The sequence below is a fragment of the Lutra lutra genome, chromosome 9 (genome assembly GCF_902655055.1).
Source record: "Lutra lutra chromosome 9, mLutLut1.2, whole genome shotgun sequence".
In the NCBI taxonomy this organism is placed as follows: Eukaryota; Metazoa; Chordata; class Mammalia; order Carnivora; family Mustelidae; genus Lutra; species Lutra lutra.
Genome location: NC_062286.1, coordinates 83,223,371 through 83,241,189, shown reverse-complemented (window position 1 = coordinate 83,241,189; position 17,819 = coordinate 83,223,371). Strand labels below are relative to the sequence as shown.

Here is a 17,819-nt window from a genome sequence, read left to right as displayed (position 1 = left end):
TGCTAGTTTACTTACCCACAGAAGTCACTGTTGTCCCACTAGATGGAGAAATCTGTAGTAATCTGGGGTCTATAAAAGGTGTAAAGGAGGAGGAAGATTTGTGTTTCTGGAGTGTGCTACTAGCGGACTGAGTCTGCAATGTAAATTTCAATTTTATTAATACAAATGACATTAAAAAGTTGAACATAAAACATTTCAATCCACTTCTGTACTGCATGGTTTCCCACTAGAAAGACCTATCTCTCTTGCATCATTTCCCCCAAATGCTCTCAGAGGTGCCTCTGCATGTGCACAACACACCCCGCCAACAGACTGTTCAACCTGGAACCACCAAAAGAGCTACATCCCCCTTCAGATATAATGCTCATCTAAGACAGGAGGCTGAGAGCTACCAACAAAATCTATACTTTGTGCTCCTAGTTTTGTTTTGTTTTTTAAATAATTATAATTAAAACTCCTAAAGGAGGTTTGAAATGTCTATCTCAGTTCATCAATTTCTGAATTTACTCTTCAGCCCCAAAAAGGCCAATTAACCTCTGTTGGAATACTGGCAAATCCTGACTTTGTATTACTCATTTTAACATGAGCCTCTTGCCAGAAAGCTACAGAAGCTTTGGCTACCACCATTTAGGTGCATCATCAGTAAACCCATTATCGAACAGGGGTTCATCAGTGAAAGGTGCAAATGACAAGATATGGCACATACTTTTGCTCTTTAGGAGCACTAGTGTTTTGGTTAATAGTGTAATTTAAGACAAAAATAAAAAGAAAACACAAAGAAAGTGAAACAAATTGTTAAGTGGAAATGTAATGACAATTAAAAACAAAACAAACAGAAAAATAAACTTGCCAGTTTAGTGAGTTAAGGGTTATAGTAAATACTGTACATTAGAGCAAAATGGAGCCAAGTTTAAATATAAATATAAGGAGAAAAGTGAGTGTAGGTGGGATAAATCACTGGAGAAAAAAGAACACTTCCAATCAAGTGCTTTTTAGTCCTGAAAACTTTCTCGCCCTCCACAGGCAGCTAAAAGTCGCCATGTCCTAGAGCCCGAGCCTGCCCAGGCTCCCAGGCTCTCTCCTTCCACTTGACACAGCTGTCTGCTGGCAAGCTTCCCACCCTGTCCTATGATCAATGGCCAATCCATCCCATGGCCAATCTTATGCAAGCCCACCTTAGAAGCAGTTGACTTGCCCCTGCTCCTCAGGGGGAGAGGATTATTCTGATTCTTTCTCAAAAGGGAACCAAAATCAGAGTAGGTAGAGACAGCCTGGCAGTTAAATGTTTACATTAACAAGATTGGCTAAAGCTACGTGCACTTTCAACCTCCTTCAACTGTTAGCCAAATGCATTTAAACCAAACCTCCCAAGAAATCAAACCACTTGTTTAATTTAGTACAGGGTGCTCAAGGTGGACTCTGTCACTACATGGGGAGAATAATCTTGTTCCAAAGAGCAAAGCATCACCCACCTAGCACCCAGACTGAGCACCACAGCCAAGCCTTCAAACGAGCACATAGGATTTCCCATTCAAAATTTTAAATTAAAAGCATGCTCAGACCTTTGCTCTTCTTAGCATCCTAATTTTCTAGAATCCCCTAAAAATCATTTGGCCTTTTCTGTGAATTTCAAGGAAAGAAGTCCTTTTAACAGGGTTGGTGAAAACAAATGATTAACCAACCAACAATCTCCCCCTATCAAAAACAAAAAGCCATCCAGCCCTGTTTGAAGGAGATTCCTGTAGAGGATAACAAGTGTGTACAGGTAAGGCCAAGTCTGCTTAATCAAATTTTTTCTGTATTTTACTTGTCAGTTAAAAAGAATGAAAAAGGCAGATTCCACAAACGACTACAAGAATTTCATGCCAAATACATAATGGATCCAAGAACACAGCAATCATTTTATTTAGACTTTAAAAAAATAAACTGAATAAAGAAAGCCATGCAACTACACTTATCTAGAGAAAAGGAAACAGTGAACTGGCAAGTTGAAGGGACATTGATCTAGGGTTACGGGATTTGTATGCAGATCTGAAAAATGTTACTTAGGATTGGGGAGAAGGGTAGGTGACAGAAGAAAGCAGGAGGGGAGGGGGGGTGAGGGGCGTGGGAGAGGTCTCCTCTGCAAACTAGCTACTAGGCAGTGCTGGTCGAACCCTAGGAAAGCAGCCAGCTGTGGTGCGAGACATACCTCATTAGTAGTGAGCTTGTCCTGGGGTGTCTGTGGGGACATGGTGGGTGTCGGCTGGCTGGAGGATGGGGAGGAGGAGGTGGAGGAAGTGGAGGAGGAATGGCTTTGCTGTAAGAGATCTGGCAAGAGGTGAATGCGACCGGCAAAGCCATTGCTCTCATGATGGCTGGCGCGCTTTTGGTCAACTGTACTCTGTAGAAAAAACAGGCACACTCGTCTCGCTCAAGCGCTGCTGAAATTCCCTATGACCCTACTGATAACTGCCTTAAAGATGCTGTGTGACTTTTCAAACTCTGTTAAATAATAAAGGAAGGACCACAGGAAACTGGTCGGAATTGTTCACACTTCGTCGCCGAATGCAATTCAAAGTGCCTCATCTGGTGGCCACAGGACTGGAGCATGACTGCCTAACCTGGGTTAGCTGCCACTCTAGCTGTTGTTAACAAAACCACTTGCCTTTCTTTTCCTTTAAAAATGTTCCTGTCTAAAGCTCTAGAGAGTACCCTGTCACTTCTTTGAATCCTGGTCTTTTCCACGTTCTTCCCACTTTCCATCCAAATGCAATGCCATTGCATGAAACACACTCAGGAAAAGTCCAACACTAGAAAGGCGCCTGTTCTATGTCCTGGGAAGCGCACTACTTCTCTGTCTTCTAAGCTAAGAAATGAACAGACAGTTGTGAAGCTGAGCAATCTGAACCAAGCACATCGGGGTGGTACACATTTAATATTCAACAAGTGAGGAAACGAACATTTTAGAACACGCAAGAGAGACCTCCCAGCCCTTCTGCTCCAGAGGCCCTCCTGTGACTGACGAGGCTCATCCGCTCTTCCACTGCGCCTGCCTAAGGGCTGCTCCTGTGACAGCACTGTGGACCCTCAGCTGGGAGCTCTTTGCAGAACCTCTGTGGCTGCTCTGCTCCAGACTGGGCTCTGCCTCCTCGCTCTGTGAGCCTGCTGAAGGGACTCCCTGTGGCTTTTCTACTACTCAGACACAGACTGTGAGAATCAGCGTGGTGCTCAAATGAGGGCTGCCGCAAAACATGCAGAGGAGCAGCGATGTGGGGTGGAAGACTGCTAGCTACCTTCTGGGCATGCAGCACATACCTGCCTCCCTAGCCCCCGACACTCTACCCTCTGGTTCTTGTTAACATGAAAACAGATGATGATGTAGAAACAGCATGAGTGAGTGAATGAGCAAGTGGGTTAATGACTACAGGAGAAGCTCTGCCTCTAACAACAGAGAGAAGACACAGGTACCTGGCGGACGATGAGAGTGCCCTCCTTGGATGGGGTCATGGCTGGCTCACTTTCTACATCATCATGGACAATCATGGTTTTCACCGACTCTGTTTCACCATTGCTCAAATTCAGAGACGATCTATTGAGACAAAATTCAGAAGTGAAGGGCTATCAACCCATGAGCTGAGAACATCCTGTTTAGATTTTTCACCTTCCTAAAGGCCTAAGACGAGATCAGGCTACAGAGAGAGTTTCCTCCAAGAAAACAAATGCTTAGTTCTTCCCCTTCAACAAAGAGCTTTCTGTCAGTATAGTCTGCTTTTGAGCAAAAATATCTAGAGTGAATTCTCATGGTTAACGTGGTTCAACCAAACTGAAACTTCCCTTTTGTCATACCCTCAAATTAAAAGGAAAAAAAATAAAACATACACTGGGGTACTGGAGAGAAGCACTGACACACACGTGCACACAGACAAAGAGAAGGGGGAAGAACACAAAGGCCGCCTGCTGCTGAACCCAGGAGAGCTCAATGGTTAAGTGTTCATACAGTCAGGATAGGTTTAGAAAGAACTGCTTCTAAATGGGAAGAAAGTTCAGTGGAGATGCTCTCAGCCTCTCTAAAATACACCAAAGACTGACGCTGCTCTGGTGTCCTCTGGTCCAGAGGTGGCTTCCTCCGCTCCTTCTTGTTCTACATCATCATCTTCCTCATCTGTCGTCCCTGACTCCTCACTGGATGAGGAGTAGTCTGTCACTTTGTGTGGTGGACGCACATCTTCCACTGCTCGAAGCTCTTTGGCCAGTGCAGTCAAATCCTAAGGCATAGGACAGAAAAGACAGTAAGGCAAAGAGGTGTGTGCCAGGGGCAGTGGGAAGAAAACAGCAAATTATAAGACAATCTTCATTTTAATTATTGATAAAATAGCCACGGCATCCATTTTGTAAAACTATTCTGTATTTACTAGTATCATAGGAAGGTGAGCTCTTAAAGCTTTTGATAGAAAAGACTAAAAAATGTAAAAAGGGGAAAAATAAAAAGCAAAAAATGTTGTACACAGTTCATATTTCACAACAATAGAAAACAATCTGCTTACGATAGGCTAATAGTGCTTTTTAAAAACCCTAACATAAAGTTCTAAATCAAGAATTGTTGTGAAGGAAAATCCTTGGAGGTCTGCCTATTTAACAAAGTCTTCTTTCAAAGAGATTATCCACGAAGCAAGATTCTAGTTAAATTGGGCTGACTGAAAGGTTTTCTTTGGTGAACTTGTTATTTTTAACTCCACCTTTTAACAATTTCTAACCTATGAAAAGTAAGAAAGTGAGTATACTATTCATATCTGACTTCATAGAGTGTTAACAACTTGCCACGTTCCTAAGAAGGTCCATGACACAGGAAGTGAAAAAATGGATGCAGCACGTGCTGCTGTGGGCAGGAGGTAAGGCACTTCTCCCTGGCACCACGTGACCCATGTTTTCCTGCAACACTGCCAACAAGTACAAACAGGAGATAGAAAGGAAATCTATTTTAAAAGACATTATTCAAAAGTAGCTTCATTTCCCATGATTCTTCCATATGAGATATATTACACTCAATTTATCTACATATAATTTTCAATTGTCATTATTATGTATACTCTATGCTTTCACACAGAAATCCAAGGTTTCTACCTGGGAATCACCTATTTAAAAGTAATGACTTTTTCTTTTTTTTTTTAAAGCAGGCTATGTAGTCATTTTTCCTTTTTCTTTTTAGCAGTTCCAAAGGAGTTTCCTTCTCCACAGTTAAGAATATGCTGCTCTTCTTTGAGCCTGAGCCTCTGAAAAAACAGTGTATCAGACCTTCAGTGTTACTATTTCATGATTACAACTGTGGCTTTTTAGGAAGTTATTTTTAGAAGTTCTACGTAGTAATAATAAATATATGCAGCAAATTCTATGTTAAAAAAGATAAAGCAGAAGCTTAGAACTTCTGAGTTCTAGAAAAGAACAAAAAGGCAAGTTGAGGGAGGAAAAGAAATACAGATGGACTATAAGCTAAGCTTAAGAGGCCATTGGAATGGTGCTCTGCTGTGGCATTTTCCAGAGACGGGGCTTACCACTTCGCCCTTGAGCGCAGGAGCAGTTTCATTGAGCCGGAGAAGCCATCAGTGATGAAGAACGCACAGCATAAGGAAGCATGGGAGAAAGAAGGGGAGTGAGGGGAAGGACAGGCATCAATTCAAGCAGGAAATCAAAATTCCAAAAGGCTTTCAATCCCACAATGGGCACAGTTACATGGTCAGTTAATGCATCAAGGATTAAAGGCCAAGTATGAGGAAGTCACAACTGTCACTCCCAGTACCAAAAGGCAGAATTTAAATAATAGGTGAGTTGAAAAAGAAGATGATGTAAAAAAATTTACTCTAAAAACCAGTTTTGTAAATGTCCAACTCATCAAGAATACAAGGTTAATGTTGAGCAAAGAGATAAAAAGGGTTTTCTTTCTTTTGTACTTAAAAAAAAAATGACAAAGCAGTGAGGCAGGGTATGCACAAATGTGTCCAAGAACATGGCATTCCTGCCAATTCCTCAAATCTGAGCGGGGCAGGGGAGGGGGGAAACCCTACAGAAAGGACTGCGGGCCTCTCGACTACATATTTTTAATAGAAAGACCTCACTTAAGCTTAGAATAAGTAAACTGATTTTGTATAATTCTTACAGCAGGCTTGAGAGGTCTGAAAACTTCTTTCTTTTCTTCAGGTTTTTTCACTGCATTTTCTAGGCGCTGAGATGGAGAGCCTTCAGATTTGGATGATGCTATGAAATTTAAGAAAGACAAAAAGGGCAGAAACAGATAAACGCAGAGAAGTTATGTCACAAATCTGACCTAGCCCACCTAGCCTTTGTTTCTCTCCTGTTCTCTTCTGCCCACTTCTGGTAGCCCCGCTCAAGGCAGGTCTCCACAAACAGACCTGACTCTGCTTAACGTTTTCACAATATCTTGTTACACTAGGTCAATAATATAAAATAGAGAATTTTCATTAGCTTATTATTTTGAGGATGAAAATAACCAATAAGGACGACAGCACTGATGGGAATCTATACTGAAAGAAGTGGGTTCAAATCCTAGCTCAGACATTTAGCTAATCTTATTGGACAAGTTACTTAACTTCACTAAATCGCAGTTGCTTTAATTTGTAAAATGGAGACATAATACATCTCTCTCTCTCTCTCTCTCTCTCTCTGTCTCTCTCATGGAGTTCTTTTAAGGATTAAATGAGATCATGCATATAATGTGCTCACAGTGCTAGGCATGTGTGAGCTCTCAAAAGTGAACAAGTGAACTCTATATTATTAAAATTATGGTTATCATTAGCAACCTGCACTGAAACACTGTTATGTGATACGCAGCTGTGAAAAAAGCCACAGGCCTTTATACAGGATTAAAAAGGATCTCCAATATACTGATCATATAGCCCAATATCGTTAATGGGGTAAGGGAAAAGCAAAAGTTTCCTACATCTCACTCTGAAGCGCTCCCCAGAGCCACTCTGAGACCCCGGATGGGACCCAGGCTGGGATCCTGAGTTGCTGGACCCCGAGGAGCTGCCACTGCCAGGCCTGGGAACCAGTTTCTCCACTCTCTCCCACAGCAGCCTGGGCTCAATACTGCTGTTAGAAAAGAACAAAGAACAGCTAATGCATTATCCCAAGATGTAGTATCAAATTATAAACAGATGCATGATGTGTCCACCAATGTCTCTGCAATGTAGGTATAATGAGAAAAAAAATGGACTACAAACAGCATTCAACATTAAATTCATCAAAAGTTACAATGACATCATTCATGGATTTTACTCAGATATCCTTTTTTAAATTGTAGTTGACACACAGTGTTACATTAGTTTTGGGTCTATGAAATATCTCAGATAAGCTTAAATCAAAAATGTTAAATAACAGACTACCATTAGCCAGACCCCAAATCTTTTTAACAACTGACAAGAAATGCTACTGTTCAGTCTAAAAATGTTACTATTCCTGTCATAGCTATAAACTCAGTTTCTTAATATAAAAAAATTCCACTTATATAATCACACATAAATTATGCTGTTCCTAGGCTGTTGCTCTCACTGTCAATCAATGCCTTTAAGAGCCAACACTTACTCAGCATACTCCTTTGTATGAACCCAGTTATTAAGGGGCTATGATGCTCCCTAACCATGGACGCACCCAGAGCACAAGTTTGTTAGATCACAATACACAGACTCAGTCAGTCACAGGAGAATCCCACAGTGTACCCTGATCATTTAAGGACTAGGAAGGCTCTCTGCAGCTTCTGGTCTGTCATCCATCTTTGTGTTCCAATTATATCAAGGCTCCATGTACAAAAGGCTAATTTCAGAGGTTCGGTGACGATTAAGTACAAAACAGTCAACACAGTGTTCCCTCCTTCCCCTAGGATGGTACTGGCCAATGGAAATCACTTGATAGGATGGAAATGTTCGATCGCTGACTGGTAATAACATGGTAGCCATGCCTGCACGTGGCTACTGAGCACATGAAATGTGACTAGTGTAGCTAAGGAAATTAACTTTTAATTTTACTGAATTTTAATTAAGCTAAATTTGAATTTAACTAGCATAGCTAAGGAAACTTAAATTTTATTGAATTTTAATTAAGTTAAATTCAAATTTAAGTAGCTTCATGTGGCTAACAGCTACTGTATAGTACACAGAACAGATCTACAACCTAAAAATATTATTTAGTTAATTCACTAGTTTATTAGAGACTGTAAGTCAACCACTGACTTTCCTTTAGTAGCCTGTTTGTGTTTTCTGCACCAGCCCCAAGCACTTGGGACATCCTTTAGATGACAAGCTTCCTCAGGTTCCAATTCTCTTAATCTCTCCCTTGCCTTTCCTGCCGTTTCATCCACTTGCTCTTACAGAGCCAGGGAGTTTTCATTTTAAAAGTGCTAAAATACACAAATGGATTCAAACTCTCTTTTCACTAGAGACCAGTTTGCTGTTATTCATGATAATGGATTTTCTAGCAGTTTTTCTTTTATAAAGTGACCATCTCTTTACCTCAGACATTCCATGTTTACGAAAATTTTTATGAAAATGAACATGATGTAATATGCTGTGCAGTAAACCTGTTCTTAAGCTTCCCTCTTCTCTTACCTGGTGGAGTTCCTTTGACCAGCTTGGCTATTTTGCTGTCCACTGCCTTGCAGTGGGGAATCCCGACGGGACAGAACAGGGGAACGAGACGTTGTCCTCACAGGAACCTTTGGGTAGAAAAACACAGCAATTAAATTATTGAAAATATGAGAAGAAAAAGATTTTCCTACCAAAACATTTTTAGAACATTCCTACTTATGTGAGCCTTACTATCACTACCCCCGCCATCCCTGATTCTTCTCTGCCCTCCACTGATAAAATACAATAGAGAAAATTTAGTCAAAGGCATCAAAGGAGCCAGGACAAACAGCATTTCTATGCTTCTGTAACATTCAAATGATGTTTTGGACTGAAGCTTTGTGGCAGGGGACATACAAAAGCATTTTGCTGAGATAATGTGAGAATCAGGAAAATAAGCTCAAAGAAATCAAACAATGGTCTACAAATGGATCAGTAGGAAACAAAGACTGGTAGGAAGCAAGAAAATATTCAGAGGAAGCAAATTCCAAGTGGAGGGAAAATAAACGAAATGAAAATGTGCCTTTCGTTTAATTTTACCATTAAGTAATTACCAAAACAAAACACAAAAAATTTTAAAGGAAACCAAAAATCCCTCAATTTAAAAAAGAAAAAAAAATCATTTTTTGGGAATTTTCAATACAAAATTTTCCTTAAAAGAACCTTTTCTGAAAATTTTGATATTCATTAATATTACAAAATAATTTGTAGCTTTTGTATAAATGCTTAAGACAACTGCCAAAATATATTTTGATTCTTTTTATTCTAGGAGTATATTCTTCATAGACTTACTCATATATTATTCTGTTACTTTGTGTTTAAGTATAGAGTTAACAACAACCATAAAAAAGCTAACTGGCTGCTGACTGAATATAACTGCATAACTATGGAACTTTCCCCACTGTAAAAAGTTCCTTTGAAGTTTCATTGCCCCTTCATTCTGGTGAAGTCACCATACCCTTAGTTAAAATAAATAATTTTTTAAAAAAAATAACAAAAAAGGAAAAAAGCAGCACACATCTGTCTTTCTGCTTCTTACCCTTGGAGGCACCTCGTCACTGTCTGATCTAGACCATGCCTTTTGGGTGGGGTCAGGTACCTCCGACTTAGAGTCAGAACTCTGACTTAGCACCTCACTGCGGGAAGGTGGACATGGGTCCTGAGAGCGAAGATGGTGGTGTGCAAATTTGGGAGGAGAAGGGTCACTGAAGGAATGGGATCGCGAGACAGGGGAAACATTGTTCTTGAGAGATGCCAGGTGGGACCACTGTACCTTACAAGAAAACAAAACACAAAACATTCAATGCGTTCCGCATAAAACGCTTTTCCGGTCAATACCAAATCCAAACCAAGAAGTGGGGGAAGGCAAACAGGGGCAATACAGTCCTAGGTAAGCCAAGCAGTGGAACAGTTATACTTCTAAGCGAAGAAGCAGTCTGAGGAACACAGTATATAGAAAAAAGCAAATGTACATTTATAAGGAAAACTCTTTTAATATCCAGACTAACATTACAGATAGCATTAAACATGAAGATTAATGAAACAAAACAAAACAAAGCAAAAAAACCCCTCGTAGATCTCTGATCCTAAAAGAGAGGACAACGTGCTCCATGCACATCCATGTCAAAGCAGAGTTGACAGGCAGAGAGAGAGAGAGAGAAGGAGGAAAGTAAAATCACAAGACAGACACTGCCATTCATGCAGACCTAGCTATCCATTCTTACGGCACCTGGCAGCATACGGTTTCACACCAAATAACCACAGAACAACACATTTCACGAGCAAAGACAAACCCCTTGTATGTTGGCAGACTACGGTAATACAACTTAAAAACAGCCAACTTTTCAAATACACCCTCAATTTTGCTGCTTTCTTCTCCCAAGTCCTAAAACACTCAAACCTTAGAAATCTCTATACATATTCACAGTAGTTATGAAAAAAGGAATTTTGGTTTCTCTAGGAATATTCAATACTATCATTCCCTCTCCTTACTGCTACTGGACTATATGCCTTCTACTTGACAACTAAAAAAAACAGGACAACTACTTGTCACATGAGTTAATCTGGTTGCTTTTTCAGTTGATAAAGCAATCTCTGAAATAGTCTGTATCTTCTTTATTGTATTTTATTATTTTAAAATAAGTGTTAAAGATTGCAATTTATAAAATTCTAGCTATGCTATCCATTATATCAACATATTTAATGAAAACTAAAAATACCAAATCACAACTGGTTCTACCTTTCCAAATGCAAGATTCAGAGTTTAAGTCCCAGGTCATGATTTCTATTACTTCTGGGAGAGTCACAAATTCTACTTCTTGGTGGAATAATCTCAGAGTGGAATAATCTCGGATTGCTAAAATGTTTAAAATTTTCAGGGCGAAAAATGTGAAACTGAAAGTATTATCTGTAACTATAATAAAAAAATGGGCTTTAAAATAAGAATCCTAGTCTCCTCAAAGAATGTTTTTGGAAGTAGAGGTTTCAGCCCAAGGCAGCTTTCGGTAGAAGGAGGAAAAGGGAGACAGACTATCTCTAGGCACTACATTAGTTAATTAATATAAAAGTAGCCTACATAATTTGGGAATTCCTATTTTTTAACCTGTTCATGGCCAAGCAGATAAAAATTTCTGTCTGCGGTAACTTTAACTTGCAGAATAAAGATTTCAGTCCTAGACCCTTCATACAAGTGCTGTCAAACCTAGTCTGCCAGTCTCTCTTCCCTCCCCTCTGTGTCACTTTACTCACTCTCTGGCTTGTGGGCCCGCTCTTTTGTGAATCAAGAAACTGCTGACCCCATATAAATATCTCCCTGCCCCTCAAAGCCCCCCACCCCCACAAACATGCCCTTTGCTTAGGTCTGGTTCTTCTCCCCCCCCCTTTTTTAAACAACTCCTCCACACTGGGATTATTATTTTTTTTTTAATTTTATTTATTTATTTGAGAGAGAGAGTATGAGAAGGGGGAGGGTCAGAGGGAGAAGCAGACTCCCTGCCAAGCAGGGAGCCCGATGTGGGACTCGATCCCAGGACTCCAGGATCATGACCTGAGCCGACGGCAGTCGCTTAACCAACTGAGCCACCCAGGCGCCCCTGGGATTATTTATTTTAAAGCATGTTCAAATCCTCACTTGGATTAGTTTTTCAGAACACCACAGCTACTTCTATCACAAGAATATGAACTTTTATCCCCTAACATTTGCAAACATCAGTAACTGGTAAACTCAGGCTTAAGAACTTGTTCCCAATATTCTGGATCACACAGCTTCAAGGAGCAAAATATCTGAAAGTCACTTATTTTCAGTAAGAAAATGGCAATCTGTGTTTTAAGGATCTTTTAGATCCAACAGCCCCACTGTTGCCTTCCTTCTCTGGATAGTACAGGGTGCTCTCTTTTAACCACACAGTACTCAGCCCAGGGGGGGTTCTCCCTCACCTAGACTAGGCAGAATGCTGTGGCCAACCCAATGAGAGGTCATGAACTTTACCCTGACCTACTTCAGGGAAATGTACACTTAACCTGTTAGAGCATATCTTCTTTTGGATCTTGAACCTTTTGAGAATCTAATAAAAGGCCCTTTTCCCAGAAAAATATGCACAGTTGGACAAAAACCAAGAAATTCGACATATAATTTCAGGGCAGACACTGGTTCTCTAAAGCTCACTCATGGAACTGGCCAGGAGCCAAGGACCAAAGCTTATGATTCTCCCTCTATGTACTTATGGTACTAATATTCTAAAACCTAAACTGAAATATTTTTGTATTAGAGAAAGGAGGCACTTGTTTATGAACATCTGAGTTAGGGAAGACAAAAAGACTAAAAGAAGAAATCACTGAATCCAGATACTCTTAATAAGAACAACAAAAATCTTAAACAAACAAAAATCCTTCTTTTCTCTATCAACTGAGGGTATTTTGCCTGTACATTAATCAAAAATCGCTTCTGCTCATCTCTTTTCTTTCTAAATGTGGTAACAAACCAAACTGTAAACATTACAAGCAGGCCCATGGCTTAGTGAGCTATGGTGAGTCTCCTTGGCCCACAGCCACCTGGCTGTTGCTACCTGTGGCTCAGCTGGTCTCTGCAGGGCAGGATGCACAGACTCGGAGTTGCCATTGGAAAAAGACTCTGATCTGGAAGGCACTGGTGGCTCCAATACTCTGCCTGTCTGCTTAGACTGGGCTTCAGGGGAGCTGTGGTTAGTTTTCCTAAATCTATCTTCCACCTGCATCAGAGAATTAGAAGACATAACTTAGTGTTAGTAGGGAAAAGCAGAGATCCCGAAGAAAGCCTGAAAGTGGAAGGGTCCTAGAAAGAATTTTTCTGTTTTCTCCAAGACAGGGGTGGCTTAAAAAGAGAGGGGACAAATAAAATGGGGCTAAAATTTGATTTGAGATAAAGAAATACTTATGAAAATAAAAATTAAGCTTTTAAAACCTCCTGGCCAAGAATTCTTAGATTGTACATGATGACAAACTAGGAAAAACAAAACAAAACAAAACTAATGTCACAACCAACTTAACCAACAGATTAAAAGATTATCATCAGGAAGTCAAAGCACATTTCATCCTACCAAAAATAAAGGCATTCCAGAATAGGCAGAACACTTGTTTCTAGATGCTACTCTCTGTGAGGGTGAGACATGGTAGAAGGATGCCACCTATAGGCCAGGTTTAAACACACTCTAGAAGCTGCCCAGTTCCCTGTATTCCTACTATCCCAGAACAGTTACTGCTTTGCCACATCCTTAAGGTGAGGCTCTGGGTGCCCAAATGTGTCAATTCAGTAACAAATCACAGTCTCTGAAAAGTTAGTAAACTGGGCTACAGGGCTACTTGGCTACACTTTATTTTCATTGTGGTTTGGGGAAAATAGCTAAACGGGCCACCATTCCCTTTGTTCACATTCTAAGTATGATTCTGCCATACAATCTTTTCTCCTTTTAGTGTCCAATTCATCTGTGATTTGTTAACAGAGGCATTCTAGTCGTCTATAGAAAAAACACTAAGCAGATAAGAGACCTTGGGCAAGTGTCCTTTCACTTTTCTGAACCACAATTTCTCAGCTAGAAAACCAAGAGAGTGGCTCATAATTAGTCTTTGTCCCATTCTAGTCTTAATATTACACAGTTCCTAAGCATTATCCTATTATTTTCTAGGGAATAATCGACACCGGATCAATGTTTAAGCAACAAAGGAAAGAAAATACCTCTCGAGCTCTGTCAGCGGGCTCATAGTGGGACTTAGGCTCCGGAACGTGATAGCTTGGCTTGCTCCTTTCCTGCTGTGGTGGCTGCTGCTGCTGCGGGTGCGGCCTCCTGTGGTCATGCTGTAGAGACAGGAGATATGCTTGTTCTTGTTGCAACTGCCTCTGGAGCCTCTCTGCCTGCCGGTGCTCCTCCATCTCCCGCCATCGACACTCCTTGGAGAGGGAGAGGAGAACACTAAATCTATGGGACACCGCAGAGCTCGCCTCTTCTCTGGATTCAGTCTCAACTTTTTACAAACACAATGCCCTTTGTCCCCCTTGTTTGATAACAGAGCAAAATGACTAGGATTTTAAATAGCGTATTACCTGTGGAAAAATCTGACAGCTTGTTGCTAACCATAATATCACTGGACAGAGAGAGAATTCAATTAAAAGCTGGTTTCGGTGGTTTCAAAAGTAAGAATATACTAGACAAAAATCCTATGGCATGTGATTTTAACTTTCAGCCCTTAGCATTCGAGTTTGTTCACTGAATGCCAAGTTCTGTTCAAAACCTTGTTATCTACCAAAGAGAACAGTTAACTCTTTAACAGGAAATAAGTAAATATATAGAAGCCACCTTGAAAAGTTGCCCAAAGTAGCATGACCACAGAGGACGTCTCCATTTGAGCCTGTCAGTCCACAGCACTAACCAAAATGGTCTGGTGATCACCACAGCTCTGCCCAAAGCTCAGGGGAGGGATAGATAAATGAGCCCTAATGCTACAGAACAAGACAGATACAGGGCGTTACCAGTAACATGGCCTGCTCCTGGAGCAGCTGCTGCTGAAGGATTTCCAAGTGCCGCTGCTCCTCTTCTAGCTGTCGCCTGATATACTCCTGTCACACAGAAATTACCCAGCAATCAATTTATCCAAAAGGAAAGCATCAGAACCACCTGAATGGAGCACCAAGAACCATTTGCCCCAATGGTCTTCAGTGGAGATTCGCTTAGTGATGAGTTTATTACAAAGTGTATGGCGAAGGATTTTCCCCAAGATCTTCAAATTGGCCAAGATCTAAAGAGTCTAACAAATGATGATATACACTCCATTGATATATACAAAGGTATCTGAAAATTTTTCTGTTAGAACACCACTGTTAAACACAAATGTGAGATTTCCAAGGACCATGATATTCCTCTTAAGGACAGAAGACTCCAGAGATATCAAGAGTTTAATTAGATAAACCAGAGGATTCACATTGCCCCAGATGGTTCTTATAGTCATTATTTATAAGTAGCATGGACTGCCAATTTTTGAAACCCCAAACCGAAACCTGTTTAATATTAAAAAAGAACAAACATGATTTGTGATTTCTCTGATGACACAGTAGGTACAGAGAATGACTAATTTGAAAAGCCATGCATGGTCTGTAGACAACAGATGCAGATGATTTCTCATAAATGAACAGGCCCAGGCTCTTCACGATGGGACTATGACAGAGAGAGAGAGAGAGAGAGAGAGAGAGAGAGAGAGAGAGAGTGTGTGTGTGTGTGTGTGTGTGTGTGTGTGTATTTCGGGGGTAAGGGGGTACGGGTGGGGGGTTGGGGGAAGCCTATTTTCAAGGGGAAGAGAACAAGTCTCTGCAGCAATGAAAACAGGTAAACACACCCAAAATATGTAAAGAGGAGAAATCCAACCTTGAAGTTGCATGCATATTTAAGGGGCTAGGACATCAAGAGACCCTTATCTAGGACCTCTAGAAAGCCCTCTGATTTTCTCAGTCTCATTTGAGAAATGAATATCAAGAATATTTCTTGCAACTCTCAAGATTTTAGTGAGGCTTAAATAAGACACAGTCATGAAACAACTTTGAAATACAAACGAGAAGTTTCCTCCCTTATCAACACGGAAAAAAGCCAACTACTCCCTAAAGGGGAGTAGACTAAAGGATCTATGAGAAATTTTATTCTGAAATTCAGATTATGTCTTTACAGTGTCTAATGCTGACCATCCCCTTACACTATGGCACATACTTTAAAATAAAAATAGCCATATATCTGGGCTGGAGAGAAGTTTTACTTCACCAACAATTCTGAGTGAGAGAATGGTGTATAACATAAATCATGACATATATATTTCCTTAGAAACCTTTATCTTACAAAATAAATTTTGCCCAAAAAAAGCCAATCTGATCCCAACCTGGGTTCCAAGCCCCATGCCTATTAGTCTAAACCTCCATGATACATGCTATGCCAAACACTGTTCTAGCTTGACATGTGGCCTTCCCCTACAATGGCCGAGAAAGGAATCTGAATTCCAACTCATCTCTTCTTTGAACCAGACAGAACAGAACCATAACTTGGAAGATCAAATTAGCACAGTTGGGGTTTTTTGCCTTCAAAACACAGGACAACCAGGAAATTCACATCTATCCAAATCACAAAAGTCCTAACATATAACAAACACACAGAATACAATTACGCATGTACACAGACATGCATATGTAATGCAGAATTGACACATTTCTCACAGCACTGTTAACACGGGGGATATTTTGCAAAAGAATAAGGACAGTAGAATGAAACTCCTTTGATGCTATTTTTTTTTAAGAAGAGGTGAAGAGTACTGCTGTACACAAAAGCTAATGACTGCCATTGAACATTAAAGATTAAGTTTAACTCTCATACCCTCACCTTACCATCAAATTGCAAGAATTATCCCTAGGACATTAAATTTATTTTTAGGACATTTAATTTTTAAAAGCTCACTTTTATTCACCTTTGCAATCCCCAGGTAAAAATTACAATGTGGAAAAAAACCAAAACAACAACAAACCCCAAAACATACCATGGTCAACTGGAAAAGAATATCAACTAGGTAACAAATAGAACATATCACTTAAATTCTTATGAAGAACTGGTAAACATGCAGAAAACCTGAAGCATATGATTAGTATCAAAGACACTGGTTGAATAATCAACTTTGGAAGTTAATACCATTGTTGGTTAAGTATTTTAACTATGAATTTCAAGTATTATTTAAATCAGTCCCCAATCATATCTTTTTTCCTTTACCCAAACCTCATAACAAGTAATGATCAATTCAAAGATGTGAGAGATGAGGAGGCTCTGAGGGGCTCACACGGATAGCAGAGACACGAAAGCACAGTCCGGTTTTATTTGCACAGGTGTTCAGGGAACAGAGATTCAAAAAGACAACTATAGCTGGCATCAATAAAATGTTCTAAGTATTACCAAAACACAAATGATCTTTCTTGGCTAAACAAAACCACAATGTTAATAGTTTTTCTAATGCTACAGAGAAACACATTGCATTATATGCAAAATGTTTGTTACAATACTCAGCTATTGGATACTTCAAACAACTCTTGTGGTTGGTTTTTAATTTCACTGAAGAAAAGGCTAATTATCATCCAGATATTTAGGGTTCAAAGCATTTAAGCCAAACCCAAGAAGACATACTCAAAAATCTTTTGGGTATCACACTGTTTGGAGACCACTCAACTGCTTTCCAGGTTTCTAAATGGAAAGATTTATCCATCATTTTTTAAAGATGAGAATTTATTGCTGTGCTTCCACCTGTGCTTCAGCATTCTGAAACCTCTGAAGTCCTGAATGTGTTTGTTGTGTGTGCACAGACGTCTGTGTACTTTTTGCCCCAAATCCCCCAATTCTACTACGGAATAAACCTCACAGATTCATGCATATAACCTTCTCTAATGAACTAACCTGTTCTCTTTCAACTCTCCTCTTTTCTTCTTCTGCCCGCCTCCTCTCTTCTTCTTCTTTCCGTCTTCTCTCCAGTTCCTCCAGACGCCTCTTCTCTTCTTGTTCCCTCCTTCGCTGCTCACGTTCTTGCTGCCTTCTAGCTTCCCGCTCTCTCCTTTGTTGCTAGGGGAGTGAAGATATGTAATCAGCAGGGATCTTCCCCCTACAGCTCACATGACAGTCTGCTGACCAGTTACAGGTAGGTGCTAACTGGCTAGTTATT

General features: G+C 40.2%; 1 protein-coding gene across 50 annotated transcripts in view; it reads right to left on the bottom strand.

The window, feature by feature from the left end:
* Positions 1-17,819, bottom strand: part of MAP4K4 (mitogen-activated protein kinase kinase kinase kinase 4) — a 191,167-nt gene that overhangs the window by 23,385 nt on the left and 149,963 nt on the right. For 2 of the 50 annotated variants that reach the window (XM_047746624.1, XM_047746628.1), the window contains exons 13-25: positions 17,558-17,719; positions 14,617-14,703; positions 13,825-14,037; positions 12,680-12,841; positions 9,655-9,888; positions 8,598-8,704; positions 6,935-7,086; positions 6,134-6,231; positions 5,532-5,540; positions 4,072-4,247; positions 3,451-3,571; positions 2,192-2,383; positions 16-133 (exon numbers count right to left, since the gene is read on the bottom strand). In XM_047746624.1, the coding sequence (XP_047602580.1) occupies positions 16-133; positions 2,192-2,383; positions 3,451-3,571; positions 4,072-4,247; positions 5,532-5,540; positions 6,134-6,231; positions 6,935-7,086; positions 8,598-8,704; positions 9,655-9,888; positions 12,680-12,841; positions 13,825-14,037; positions 14,617-14,703; positions 17,558-17,719 (1,831 nt within the window). Of the gene's footprint in view, positions 1-15; positions 134-2,191; positions 2,384-3,450; positions 3,572-4,067; positions 4,248-5,531; positions 5,541-6,133; positions 6,232-6,934; positions 7,087-8,597; positions 8,705-9,654; positions 9,889-12,679; positions 12,842-13,824; positions 14,038-14,616; positions 14,704-17,557; positions 17,720-17,819 lie in introns of all 50 variants that reach the window. The other 48 variants (XM_047746637.1, XM_047746639.1, XM_047746627.1 and 45 more) reach the window with 40 other exon arrangements.